The sequence below is a fragment of the Oncorhynchus masou genome, chromosome 6 (assembly GCF_036934945.1).
Source record: "Oncorhynchus masou masou isolate Uvic2021 chromosome 6, UVic_Omas_1.1, whole genome shotgun sequence".
NCBI classification, from domain to species: Eukaryota; Metazoa; Chordata; class Actinopteri; order Salmoniformes; family Salmonidae; genus Oncorhynchus; species Oncorhynchus masou.
Window position 1 is genome coordinate 4857510 of NC_088217.1, and position 12615 is coordinate 4870124.

The following is a 12615-nucleotide window of genomic DNA, read 5'->3' on the forward strand; positions in this document are numbered from 1 at the left end:
GGCCTCCTCACGTCCCCCAGCCTACCGCTTCCTGGTCCTTGTAGAGGCTGCTAAATGTCCCCTGCCCCCGTCTCCCGTACCTGCCCCCGGTTTAACCCAAGCCTTAACCCTATTACGCCGACCCCTGCCACACCTCCCCAACTCCAGCATGTGCAGAAAGTGGAACATGTACACATGCTTTATAAGGTGCTGTCCCCCTGCCCAACCCCTCCCTCTCTGCACAAGGTACCCATCTCCCTCTTACCCTCCCCTTACAGCCCTAACTCACCCAGCCCTCCCCTTACAGCCCTAACCCCCCCACCCCCCAGCCCTCCCCTTACAGCCCAAACCCCTCCCCCCTCTACCCCCGCCCTCCCCCTTACAGCCCTACCCCCCCCCAGCCTTCCCCTTACAGCCCTACCCCCCCCCCAGCCTTCCCCTTACAGCCCTACCCCCCCCCAGCCTTCCCCTTACAGCCCTACCCCCCCCCCCCAACCCCCCTTACAGCCCTAACCACCCCTCAGCCAGTAGTTTAATGAGGAGAACACCTCAACCAGCCAGTTACTGTTTAATGAGGAGAACACCTCAACCAGACAGTTACTGTTTAATGAGGAGAACACCTCAACCAGCCAGTTACTGTTTAATGAGGAGAACACCTCAACCAGCCAGTTACTGTTTAATGAGGAGAACACCTCAACCAGACAGTTACTGTTTAATGAGGAGAGCACCTCAACCAGCCAGTTACTGTTTAATGAGGAGAACACCTCAACCAGCCAGTTACTGGTTAATGAGGAGAACACCTCAACCAGACAGTTACTGGTTAATGAGGAGAACACCTCAACCAGACAGTTACTGGTTAATGAGGAGAACACCTCAACCAGACAGTTACTGGTTAATGAGGAGAACACCTCAACCAGACAGTTACTGGTTAATGAGGAGAACACCTCAACCAGCCAGTTACTGGTTAATGAGGAGAACACCTCAACCAGACAGTTACTGTTTAATGAGGAGAACACCTCAACCAGACAGTTACTGGTTAATGAGGAGAACACCTCAACCAGCCAGTTACTGGTTAATGAGGAGAGCACCTCAACCAGCCAGTTACTGGTTAATGAGGAGAGCACCTCAACCAGCCAGTTACTGGTTAATGAGGAGAACACCTCAACCAGCCAGTTACTGGTTAATGAGGAGAACACCTCAACCAGCCAGTTACTGTTTAATGAGGAGAACACCTCAACCAGCCAGTTACTGGTTAATGAGGAGAACACCTCAACCAGCCAGTTACTGGTTAATGAGGACAACACCTCAACCAGCCAGTTACTGGTTAATGAGGAGAGCACCTCAACCAGCCAGTTACTGGTTAATGAGGAGAACACCTCAACCAGACAGTTACTGTTTAATGAGGAGAACACCTCAACCAGACAGTTACTGGTTAATGAGGACAACACCTCAACCAGCCAGTTACTGGTTAATGAGGAGAGCACCTCAACCAGCCAGTTACTGGTTAATGAGGACAACACCTCAACCAGACAGTTACTGTTTAATGAGGAGAACACCTCAACCAGACAGTTACTGTTTAATGAGGAGAACACCTCAACCAGACAGTTACTGTTTAATGAGGAGAACACCTCAACCAGACAGTTACTGTTTAATGAGGAGAACACCTCAACCAGAACACAAGATACTACCTATCACAGCCTTTAAACTCTGTAACTTTCTCTCTATCATGCTCTCTCTTTCCGTGTCCTGTTCTCTGTGTGACCTTTTCGCCTTGTGACCTTTTCGCCTTGTGACCTTTTCGCCCTGTGACCTTTGCCCTGTGACCTTTGCCCTTCAGGAGGAAGGCATCAGCTTCCTGTACAACGAGGCCACAGCGAAGCGCAGTGACAACATCATGGACAAATGGATCCAGTCCTTCACCCAGTCTCTCATCCAGTTCTTCAAAGCTGAGATGGATGGTGAGCTACACACACACACACACACACACACACACACACACACACACACACACACACACACACACACACACACACACACACACACACACACAAGCCGTTTCTTAGGGGTGTAACCGTACACTTATTCATACAGGGACCTCGGTTCGGTCCGCACTGTGAACCCGAATGAATACCTAGGTAAACAAATTCACTAGTCCCATAGGCTAGGCTGTGTGTGTTGCATGCCTCCTTGAAGTAAATCTGAGCTGAGAAAACATTTCGGGCTATTCCGTTAAATCAGCTGTAGCCGATGCACACGTTGTAATCAAAATGATTGGAGGATCCTCTTTCATTGTGCCCTTGTGAAGAGGCAATGGTGCGGGAATGCCCTTGTGAAGAGGCAATGGTGCGGGAATGCCCTTGTGAAGAGGCAATGGCGCGGGAATGCCCTTGTGAAGAGGCAATGGTGCGGGAATGCCCTTGTGAAGAGGCAATGGTGCGGGAATGCCCTTGTGAAGAGGCAATGGTGCGGGAATGCCCTTGTGAAGAGGCAATGGTGCGGGAATGCCCTTGTGAAGAGGCAATGGCGCGGGAATGCCCTTGTGAAGAGGAAATGGCGCGGGAATGCCCCTGTGAAGAGGCAATGGCGCGGGAATGCCCTTGTGAAGAGGCAATGGTGCGGGAATGCCCTTGTGAAGAGGCAATGGTGCGGGAATGCCCTTGTGAAGAGGCAATGGTGCGGGAATGCCCTTGTGAAGAGGCAATGGTGCGGGAATGCCCTTGTGAAGAGGCAATGGTGCGGGAATGCCCTTGTGAAGAGGCAATGGTGCGGGAATGCCCTTGTGAAGAGGCAATGGTGCGGGAATGCCCTTGTGAAGAGGCAATGGTGCGGGAATGCCCTTGTGAAGAGGCAATGGTGCGGGAATGCCCTTGTGAAGAGGCAATGGTGCGGGAATGCCCTTGTGAAGAGGCAATGGTGCGGGAATGCCCTTGTGAAGAGGCAATGGTGCGGGAATGCCCTTGTGAAGAGGCAATGGTGCGGGAATGCCCTTGTGAAGAGGCAATGGTGCGGGAATGCCCTTGTGAAGAGGCAATGGTGCGGGAATGCCCTTGTGAAGAGGCAATGGTGCGGGAATGCCCTTGTGAAGAGGCAATGGTGCGGGAATGCCCTTGTGAAGAGGCAATGGTGCGGGAATGCCCTTGTGAAGAGGCAATGGTGCGGGAATGCCCTTGTGAAGAGGCAATGGTGCGGGAATGCCCTTGTGAAGAGGCAATGGTGCGGGAATGCCCTTGTGAAGAGGCAATGGTGCGGGAATGCCCTTGTGAAGAGGCAATGGCGCGGGAATGCCCTTGTGAAGAGGCAATGGCGCGGGAATGCCCTTGTGAAGAGGCAATGGCGCGGGAATGCCCTTGTGAAGAGGCAATGGCGCGGGAATGCCCTTGTGAAGAGGCAATGGCGCGGGAATGCCCTTGTGAAGAGGCAATGGCGCGGGAATGCCCTTGTGAAGAGGCAATGGCGCGGGAATGCCCTTGTGAAGAGGCAATGGCGCGGGAATGCCCTTGTGAAGAGGCAATGGCGCGGGAATGCCCCTGTGAAGAGGCAATGGCGCGGGAATGCCCTGGACCACAATCAAGATTAGACAAGACTAGAGCCTGTAGGACTTTGTTTGTGGAGTGTGGTTTCATAAAAGCAGAGCATCTCTTTGTCACACAGACCTCTCTCCATCTTTACAACCATTGAATCAATATGTTTTGACCATGACAGTTTACAATCTAAGGGAACTCCAAGTAATTTAGTCTCCTCAACTTGTTCAACAGCCACATCATTCATTACCAGTTTCAGCTGAGGTCTAGAACTTAGGGAATGATTTGTACCAAATCCAATGCTCTTAGTTTTAGAGATGTTCAGGACCAGTGTATTACTGGCCACCCATTCCAAAACAGACTGCAACTCTTTGTTAAGGGTTTCAGTGACTTCATTAGCTGTGGTTGCTGATGTGTACAGTGGGTCAAAAAAGTATTTAGTCAGCCACCAATTGTGCAAGTTCTCCCACTTAAAAAGATGAGAGAGGCCTGTAATTTTCATCATAGGTACACTTCAACTATGACAGACAAAATGAGAAAAATCACATTGTAGGATTTTTAAATGAATTTATTTGCAAATTATGGTGGAAAATAAGTATTTGGTCACCTACAAACAAGCAAGATTTCTGGCTTTCACAGACCTGTAACTTCTTCTTTAAGAGGCTCCTCTGTCCTCCACTCGTTACCTATATTAATGGCACCTGTTTGAACTTGTTATCAGTATAAAAGACACCTGTCCACAACCTGTCACACTCCAAACTCCAATATGGCCAAGACCAAAGAGCTGTCAAAGGACACCAGAAACAAAATTGTAGACCTGCACCAGGCTGGGAAGACTGAATCTGCAATAGGTAAGCATCTTGGTTTGAAGAAATCAACTGTGGGAGCAATTATTAGGAAATGGAAGACATACAAGACCACTGATAATCTCCCTCGATCTGGGGCTCCACGCAAGATCTCACCCCGTGGGGTCAAAATGATCACAAGAACGGTGAGCAAAAATCCCAGAACCACACGGGGGGACCTAGTGAATGACCTGCAGAGAGCTGGGACCAAAGTAACAAAGCCTACCATCAGTAACACACTACGCCGCCAGGGACTCAAATCCTGCAGTGCCAGACGTGTCCCCCTGCTTAAGCCAGTGCATGTCCAGGCCCATCTGAAGTTTGCTAGAGAGCATTTGGATGATCCAGAAGAAGATTGGGAAAATGTCATATGGTCAGATGAAACCAAAATATAACTTTTTGGTAAAAACTCAACTCGTCGTGTTTGGAGGACAAAGAATGCTGAGTTGCATCCAAAGAACACCATACCTACTGTGAAGCATGGGGGTGGAAACATCATGCTTTGGGGCTGTTTTTCTGCAAAGGGACCAGGACGACTGATCCGTGTAAAGGAAAGAATGAATGGGGCCATGTATCGTGAGATTTTGAGTGAAAACCTCCTTCCATCAGCAAGGGCATTGAAGATGAAACGTGGCTGGGTCTTTCAGCATGACAATGATCCCAAAAACACCGCCCGTGCAACGAAGGGGTGGCTTCGTAAGAAGCATTTCAAGGTCCTGGAGTGGCCTAGCCAGTTTCCAGATCTCAACCCCATAGAAAATCTTTGGAGGGAGTTGAAAGTCCGTGTTGCCCAGCAACAGCCCCAAAACATCACTGCTCTAGAGGAGATCTGCATGGAGGAATGGGCCAAAATACCAGTAACAGTGTGTGAAAACCCTGTGAAGACTTACAGAAAACGTTTGACCTCTGTCATTGCCAACAAAGGGTATACAACAAAGTATTGAGAAAAATACTTATTTTCCACCATAATTTGCAAATAAATTCATTAAAAATCCGACAATGTGATTTTATGTATTTTTTTCCCCCTCATTTTGTCTGTCATAGTTGAAGTGTACCTATGATGAAAATTACAGGCCTCATCTTTTTAAGTGGGAGAACTTGCACAATTGGTGTCTGACTAAATACTTTTTTGCCCCACTGTATATGGTTGTATATGGTTGAATCATCAGCATACATGGACACACAGGCTTTGTTTAATGCCAGTGGCAGGTCATTGGTAAAAATAGAAAAGAGTAGAGGGCCTAGAGAGCTGCCCTGCGGTACACCACACTTTACATGTTTAACATTAGAGAAGCTTCCATTAAAGAAAACCCTTGTAGTTCTATTAGATAAATGTCTCTAAATCCATGATATGACAGAGGTCAATAATAATCAGAGGCTCCACTGAAATCTAACTGTACAGCTCCCACAATCTTCTTATCAATTTCTTTCAATCAGTCATCAGTCAGTGGATCCCACAGTGACCGTACATACATATCCCAACCAGAAGCCATGGATTACAGGCAACATCCTCACTGAGCTAATGACTAGAGCTGCCGCTTTTAAGGACCGGGACATTAACCCGGACGCTTATAAGAAATCCCGCTACGACCTCTGACGTACCATCAAACAGGCTAAGCGTCAATTCAAGACTGAGATCTAATTTTCTCTCATTTATTGGGAATGACCCGTAAGTAAGCATTTCACTGTTAGTCTACACCTGTTGTATACGAAGCATGTGACAAATACAATTGTGTTTTGTATTTGACTCACACACACACAAAACGTGTACACGCCGTACACACCGTACACACAGTCTCTCATCCAGTTGTTCAAGGCTGAGATGAGTGACAAAACTCTTCACTGAAAGGCTTTTTACAAATTTGATACTTAATGTAACATTCAGTTAAATTAAACCGATTTTAAATGAAATTCAATTCATTAAATAGCTATAACCAAGGGGCAATTATTACTGGGCAGACAACCATGCCAACATGATGGATATATAAAAACAACATATAGGATAAAAACACATTATAAACTGGGTGGTTCGAGCCCTGAATGCTGATTGGCTGACAGCCGTAGTATATCAGACTGTATACCACGGGTTTGTATGGAAAAAAAACATTTATTTTTAATGCTCTAATTACATTGGTAACCTGTTTATAATATTTAAATAAGGCACCTCGGGAGGTTGGTGATATATGGCCAATATACCACGGCTAAGAGCTGTGTCCAGGCACTCCGCGTTGCGTCGTGCTTAAGAACAGCCCTCAGCCGTGGTATATTGACCATATACCACACCTCCTCGGGGCCTTATTGCTTAAATAGACAACACTCACATGTGAATACGTCATTGTTTCAACGCGTCAATTCTGACCGCCACCCCAGTTCGCCATACAGAACTCTGTTATGCGTCTGTCGTCATAAAGACGACCTTTCCCAGCCTCTCCCTCTCCTCCAGACATGAGTTGTGATCACAGTGTCTCCTTGCAGCTTACAGGCTGTACACGGTGGTGCCAAAGCTTGTCAAGTTTGTGGACATGCTGACCAACTGGTACGTGAGGACCAACCGTAGGCGTTTCAAGGTGAGTTCACCCTCAAACACTGAGGCAGTCAAATAGCTTAAAGCTACAGTAACCACTATACCACTATTTCTCTGTTGACTATGCTATATTGACTACAGTAACCACTCTACCTCTGTTTCTCTGTTGACTATGCTATACTGACTACAGTAACCACTATACCTCTGTTTCTCTGTTGTCTATGCTATATTGACTACAGTAACCATTCTACCTCTGTTTCTCTGTTGACTATGCTATACTGACTACAGTAACCACTCTACCTCTGTTTCTCTGACTATGCTATACTGACTACAGTAACCACTATTTCTCTGTTGACTATGCTATATTGACTACAGTAACCATTATACCTGTTTCTCTGTTGACTATGCTATATTGACTACAGTAACCACTCTACCTCTGTTTCTCTGTTGACTATGCTATATTGACTACAGTAATGTGAATGAATTGAGTTGGTCATCAATGCCTCTCTGGTTTAAGATCTGTTGTGTGATGTATGGAACATGTTAGGGAGGAAGAGGAGGAGGAGGAAGATGTTTGTAACCGTGTATTGTAACCCCACAGGGAGAGAGTGGAACAGAGGACTGTCTGGGGGCCCTGGAGAATCTCTTCAGTGTTCTGTTCTCCATGTGCAGACTGATGGTGAGTCACATGGGTGACGGTGCATAATGTTTAACCCGGCTGAACTCCGCTCAATGACATCTGCTTCCGTTGAAAGTAATGTATTGAGGGCGTCAATTTCTCTTCGGCAAAACGGTTGCGCTTAGAACTAATGCACCGGAGTGTTCTAAATAACGAGCGCTCCGATGCTGTGCCCCGTGACGCTGTGCCCCGTGACGCTGTGCCCCGTGACGCTGTGCCCCGTGACGCTGTGCCCCGTGACGCTGTGCCCCGTGACGCTGTGCCCCGTGACGCCGTGCCCCGTGGCGCCGTGCCCCGTGGCGCCGTGCCCCGTGACGCCGTGCCCCGTGGCGCCGTGCCCCGTGGTGCCCCGTGGCACCGTGGCCCGTGACGCCGTGCCCCGTGGCGATGTGCCCCGTGACGCATTGTGTGTATATCAGGCTGTAACTAAAACTCCTCACAGAAATTGTTAAAGAAAAAAGTTTGACCTTAAGTCTGCTGCATATGATAATTTTACTTACCCTGCATTCGCTCTCAACGCAGGTGTCTTTGTATAAGGACGAGGTCTCCCTCAGTTAGAATGGGAACGAGGACAGGGTCTCCCTCAGTTAGAATGGTAACGAGGACAAGGTCTCCCTCAGTTAGAATGGTAACGAGGACAAGGTCTCCCTCAGTTAGAATGGTAACGAGGACGAGGTCTCCCTCAGTTGGAATGGGAACGAGGTCTCCCTCAGTTGGAATGGGGACGAGGTCTCCCTCAGTTGGAATGGGGACGAGGTCTCCCTCAGTTGGAATGGGGACGAGGTCTCCCTCAGTTGGAATGGGGACGAGGTCTCCCCCAGTTGGAATGGGGACGAGGTCTCCCCCAGTTGGAATGGGGACGAGGTCTCCCCCAGTTGGAATGGGGACGAGGTCTCCCCCAGTTGGAATGGGGACGAGGTCTCCCCCAGTTGGAATGGGGACGAGGTCTCCCCCAGTTGGAATGGGGACGAGGTCTCCCTCAGTTGGAATGGGAACGAGGTCTCCCCCAGTTAGAATGGGAACGAGGTCTCCCCCAGTGGGAATGGGAACGAGGTCTCCCCCAGTGGGAATGGGAACGAGGTCTCCCTCAGTGGGAATGGGAACGAGGTCTCCCTCAGTGGGAATGGGAACGAGGTCTCCCTCAGTGGGAATGGGAACGAGGTCTCCCTCAGTGGGAATGGGAACGAGGTCTCCCTCAGTGGGAATGGGAACGAGGTCTCCCTCAGTGGGAATGGGAACGAGGTCTCCCTCAGTGGGAATGGGAACGAGGTCTCCCTCAGTGGGAATGGGAACGAGGTCTCCCTCAGTGGGAATGGGAACGAGGTCTCCCCCAGTGGGAATGGGAACGAGGTCTCCCTCAGTGGGAATGGGAACGAGGACTCCCTCAGTGGGAATGGGAACGAGGTCTCCCTCAGTTGGAATGGGAACGAGGTCTCCCTCAGTTGGAATGGTAACAGAGTTGTCGTGCATGTTCTCAACTAACTAGGTATCTCACTAGTATAGTACTGTATAGTATTGTTGTTTTTCTCTAACTATAGTACTGTATAGTATCGTTGTTTTTCTCTAACTGGTCTCCTCCTCCCCACTAGTATAGTACTGTATAGTATCGTTGTCTTTCTCTAACTATAGTACTGTATAGTATCGTTGTTCTTCTCTAACTAGGTATCTCCCCTCCTCCCCACTAGTATAGTACTGTATAGTATTGTTGTTTTTCTCTAACTGGTCTCCTCCTCCCCACTAGTATAGTACTGTATAGCATCGTTGTTCTTCTCTAACTATAGTACTGTATAGTATCGTTGTTTTTCTCTAACTGGTCTCCTCCTCCCCACTAGTATAGTACTGTATAGTATCGTTGTTCTTCTCTAACTGTTCTCCTCCTCCCCACTAGTATAGTACTGTATAGTATCGTTGTTCTTCTCTAACTAGGTATCTCTCCTCCTCCCTACTAATATAGTGCTGTATAGTATCGTTGTTCTTCTCTAACTAGGTATCTCCCCTCCTCCCCACTAATATAGTGCTGTATACTATCGTTGTTCTTCTCTATAGTACTGTATAGTATCGTTGTTCTTCTCTAACTAGGTATCTCCCCTCCTCCCCACTAGTATAGTACTGTATAGTATCGTTGTTCTTCTCTAACTGGTCTCCTCCTCCCCACTAGGCTCCCTTCACCCCGTTTATTACAGAGATGATGTACCAGAACCTGCGTCACCTGATCGACCCCGCCTCTGTAGAGGAGAAGGACTCCAGTAGCATCCACTACCTCATGCTGCCTCTAGTCAGGTAATCAATCAGTTGATCAGTCATTCACTACCTCATGCTGCCTCTAGTCAGGTAATCAATCAGTCTATCAATCACACAGTATCTCATGCTACCTCTAGTCAGGTAATCAATCAGTTGATCAGTCATTCACTACCTCATCCTGCCTCTAGTCAGGTAATCAATCAGTCTATCAATCACACAGTATCTCATGCTACCTCTAGTCAGGTAATCAATCAGTTGATCAGTCATTCACTACCTCATCCTGCCTCTAGTCAGGTAATCAATCACACAGTATCTCATGCTACCTCTAGTCAGGTAATCAATCAGTTGATCAGTCATTCACTACCTCATCCTGCCTCTAGTCAGGTATTGGTTAATCAATCATCTGCTGCTACTGCTGCCTCCAGTCAAGTAATCAATCAATCAATCATTGAATTTGTCTCGATGGACCGTGAACTGCACCATTCACTAGCTCAAGTAGCCCCCCCCACTAGTGATTTAGTGCACTACTATTGAAAAGATTCCCATGGGTGGTAGTGCACTATATAGGGAGTAGGGCGCCATTTATAGGGAGTAGGGCGCCATTTATAGGGAGTAGGGCGCCATTTATAGGGAGTAGGGCGCCATTTTGAAGAGTGACTTCCTCCTCAATGAATCTGAAAGTGTCTCACGTCAAATTAGTAGCAGGGGATACAGACAGCTCAAAGTCTTTCGACTAAAACTATTTATTTCCCAATTTATTAAAAAATATATATTTTTAAGGATTCCTCTTTAACTTCATGCGACGAGCAATCCCGTATCCGGGATCCTATTTATAGCCTCAAGCTCATTAGCATAACGCAACGTTAACTATTCATGAAAATCGCAAATTAAATGAAATAAATATATTTGCTCTCAAGCTTAGACTTTTGTTAACAACACTGTCATCTCAGATTTTCAAAATATTCTATTGAACTATAGCTAAACAAGCATTTGTGTAAGAGTATTGATAGCTAGCATAGCTATAAGCCTAGAATTCAGCCAGCAACATTTTCACAAAACAAGAAAAGCATTCAAATAAAATCATTTACCTTTGAAGAACTTCAGATGTTTTCATTGAGGAGACTCTCTGTTAGATAGCAAATGTTCAGTTTAAAAAAAAATATTATTTGTGTAGGACAAATCGCTCCGTTTTGTTCACGTTTGGCTACGAAGAAAACCTGTTCCAGTTATAGCCTCAAGCTCATTAGCATAACGCAACGTTAACTATTCATAAACATCGCAAATGAAATGAAATAAATATGCTAGCTCTCAAGCTTAGTCTTAAAAACACTGTCATCTCAGATTTTCAAAATATGCTTTTCAACCATAGCAAAACAAGCATTTGTGTAAGAGTATTGATAGCTAGCGTAGCATTTAGCGGGCAACATTTTCACAAACACCAGAAAAGCATTCAAATAAAATCATTTACCTTTGAAGAACTTCAGATGCTTTCAATGAGGAGACTCTCAGTTAGATAGCAAATGTTCAGTTTTTCTTGAAAGATTCTTTGTGTAGGAGAAATCGCTCCGTTTTGTACATCACGTTTGGCTACCAAAAAAAAAAAGAAATTCAGTCACCAAAATGCCAAACTTTTTTCCAAATTTACTCCAAAATATCGACTGAAACATGGCAAACGTTGTTTAGAATCAATCCTCAAGGTGTTTTTCACATCTCTTCATTGATATATTGTTCGTGGAAGTCTGCTTTCTCCTCTGAATTACATGGAAAAATACTTTCAGCTGAAGTTTAAGCACCAATTTCGACGCAGGACACCGGGCGGACACACACCTGGTAAATGTGGTCTCTTTTGGTCAATCTTCCAATGATATGCCTACAAATACGTCACAATGCTGCAGACACCTTGGGGAAACGGCAGAAATTGTGGGCTCATTCCTGTCGCATTCACAGCCATATAAGGAGACATTGGAAAACAGCGCATCAAAAATTTTGCTCATTTCCTGTTTGAAGTTTCATCTTGGTTTCGCCTGTAGCATCAGTTCTGTGGCACTCACAGATAATATCTTTGCAGTTTTGGAAACGTTAGTGTTTTCTTTCCAAAGCTGTCAATTATATGCATAGTCAAGCATCTTTTCGTGACAAAATATCTTGTTTAAAACGGGAACGCTTTTTTATCCAAAAATGAAATACTGCCCCTAGAGTTCCAAGAGGTTAAAATTATATTTATTTTGAAATTGGAATGTTTGGACTTTTCTTTGAATCTCTTTTGTTAGAAACAAGAAGTGATTTGTCTTTTATAACTCCCAGATGCTTCGGTGATGGGAGTATTTGTTTTGAACCAACTTATCTGTGTTGAAACGCCCGTCAATTATACTGTTCTGTTTGTGTCAGTGTATTAACTCTGAGCTGCATTCGTGTCTGTACAACTCATCGGACATGATCAAACCCAGGACTTTATTTAGACATGCTGGTCACACACACACACACACACACCTTTGTTGTTAGTGCTATGATTGGGTAGCTATACCCTTTAATCTGTCTCTGAACTGGCAGGGCCGTTGCTTTAGTCTCTGAACCGACAGGGCCGTTGTTTTAGTCTCTGAACCTGCAGGGCCGTTGCTTTAGTCTCTGAACCGGCAGGGCCGTTGCTTTAGTCTCTGAACCGGCAGGGCCGTTGCTTTAGTCTCTGAACCGGCAGGGCCGTTGCTTTAGTCTCTGAACCTGCAGGGCCGTTGCTTTAGTCTCTGAACCGGCAGGGCCGTTGCTTTAGTGTCTCTGAACCGGCAGGGCCGTTGCTTTAGTCTCTGAACCGGCAGGGCCGTTGCTTTA

The 12615-nt window shown here is 46.5% G+C and overlaps 1 protein-coding gene across 2 annotated transcripts in view; it reads left to right on the forward strand.

Annotated features, from left to right (window-relative positions):
• The window catches only part of iars1 (isoleucyl-tRNA synthetase 1), a 166846-nt gene that overhangs the window by 87977 nt on the left and 66254 nt on the right, over positions 1-12615 (forward strand). For both annotated transcript variants that reach the window (XM_064967436.1, XM_064967435.1), the window contains exons 20-23: positions 1817-1937; positions 6821-6912; positions 7471-7548; positions 9707-9828. In XM_064967436.1, the coding sequence (XP_064823508.1) occupies positions 1817-1937; positions 6821-6912; positions 7471-7548; positions 9707-9828 (413 nt within the window). The remainder of the gene's footprint in view (positions 1-1816; positions 1938-6820; positions 6913-7470; positions 7549-9706; positions 9829-12615) is intronic.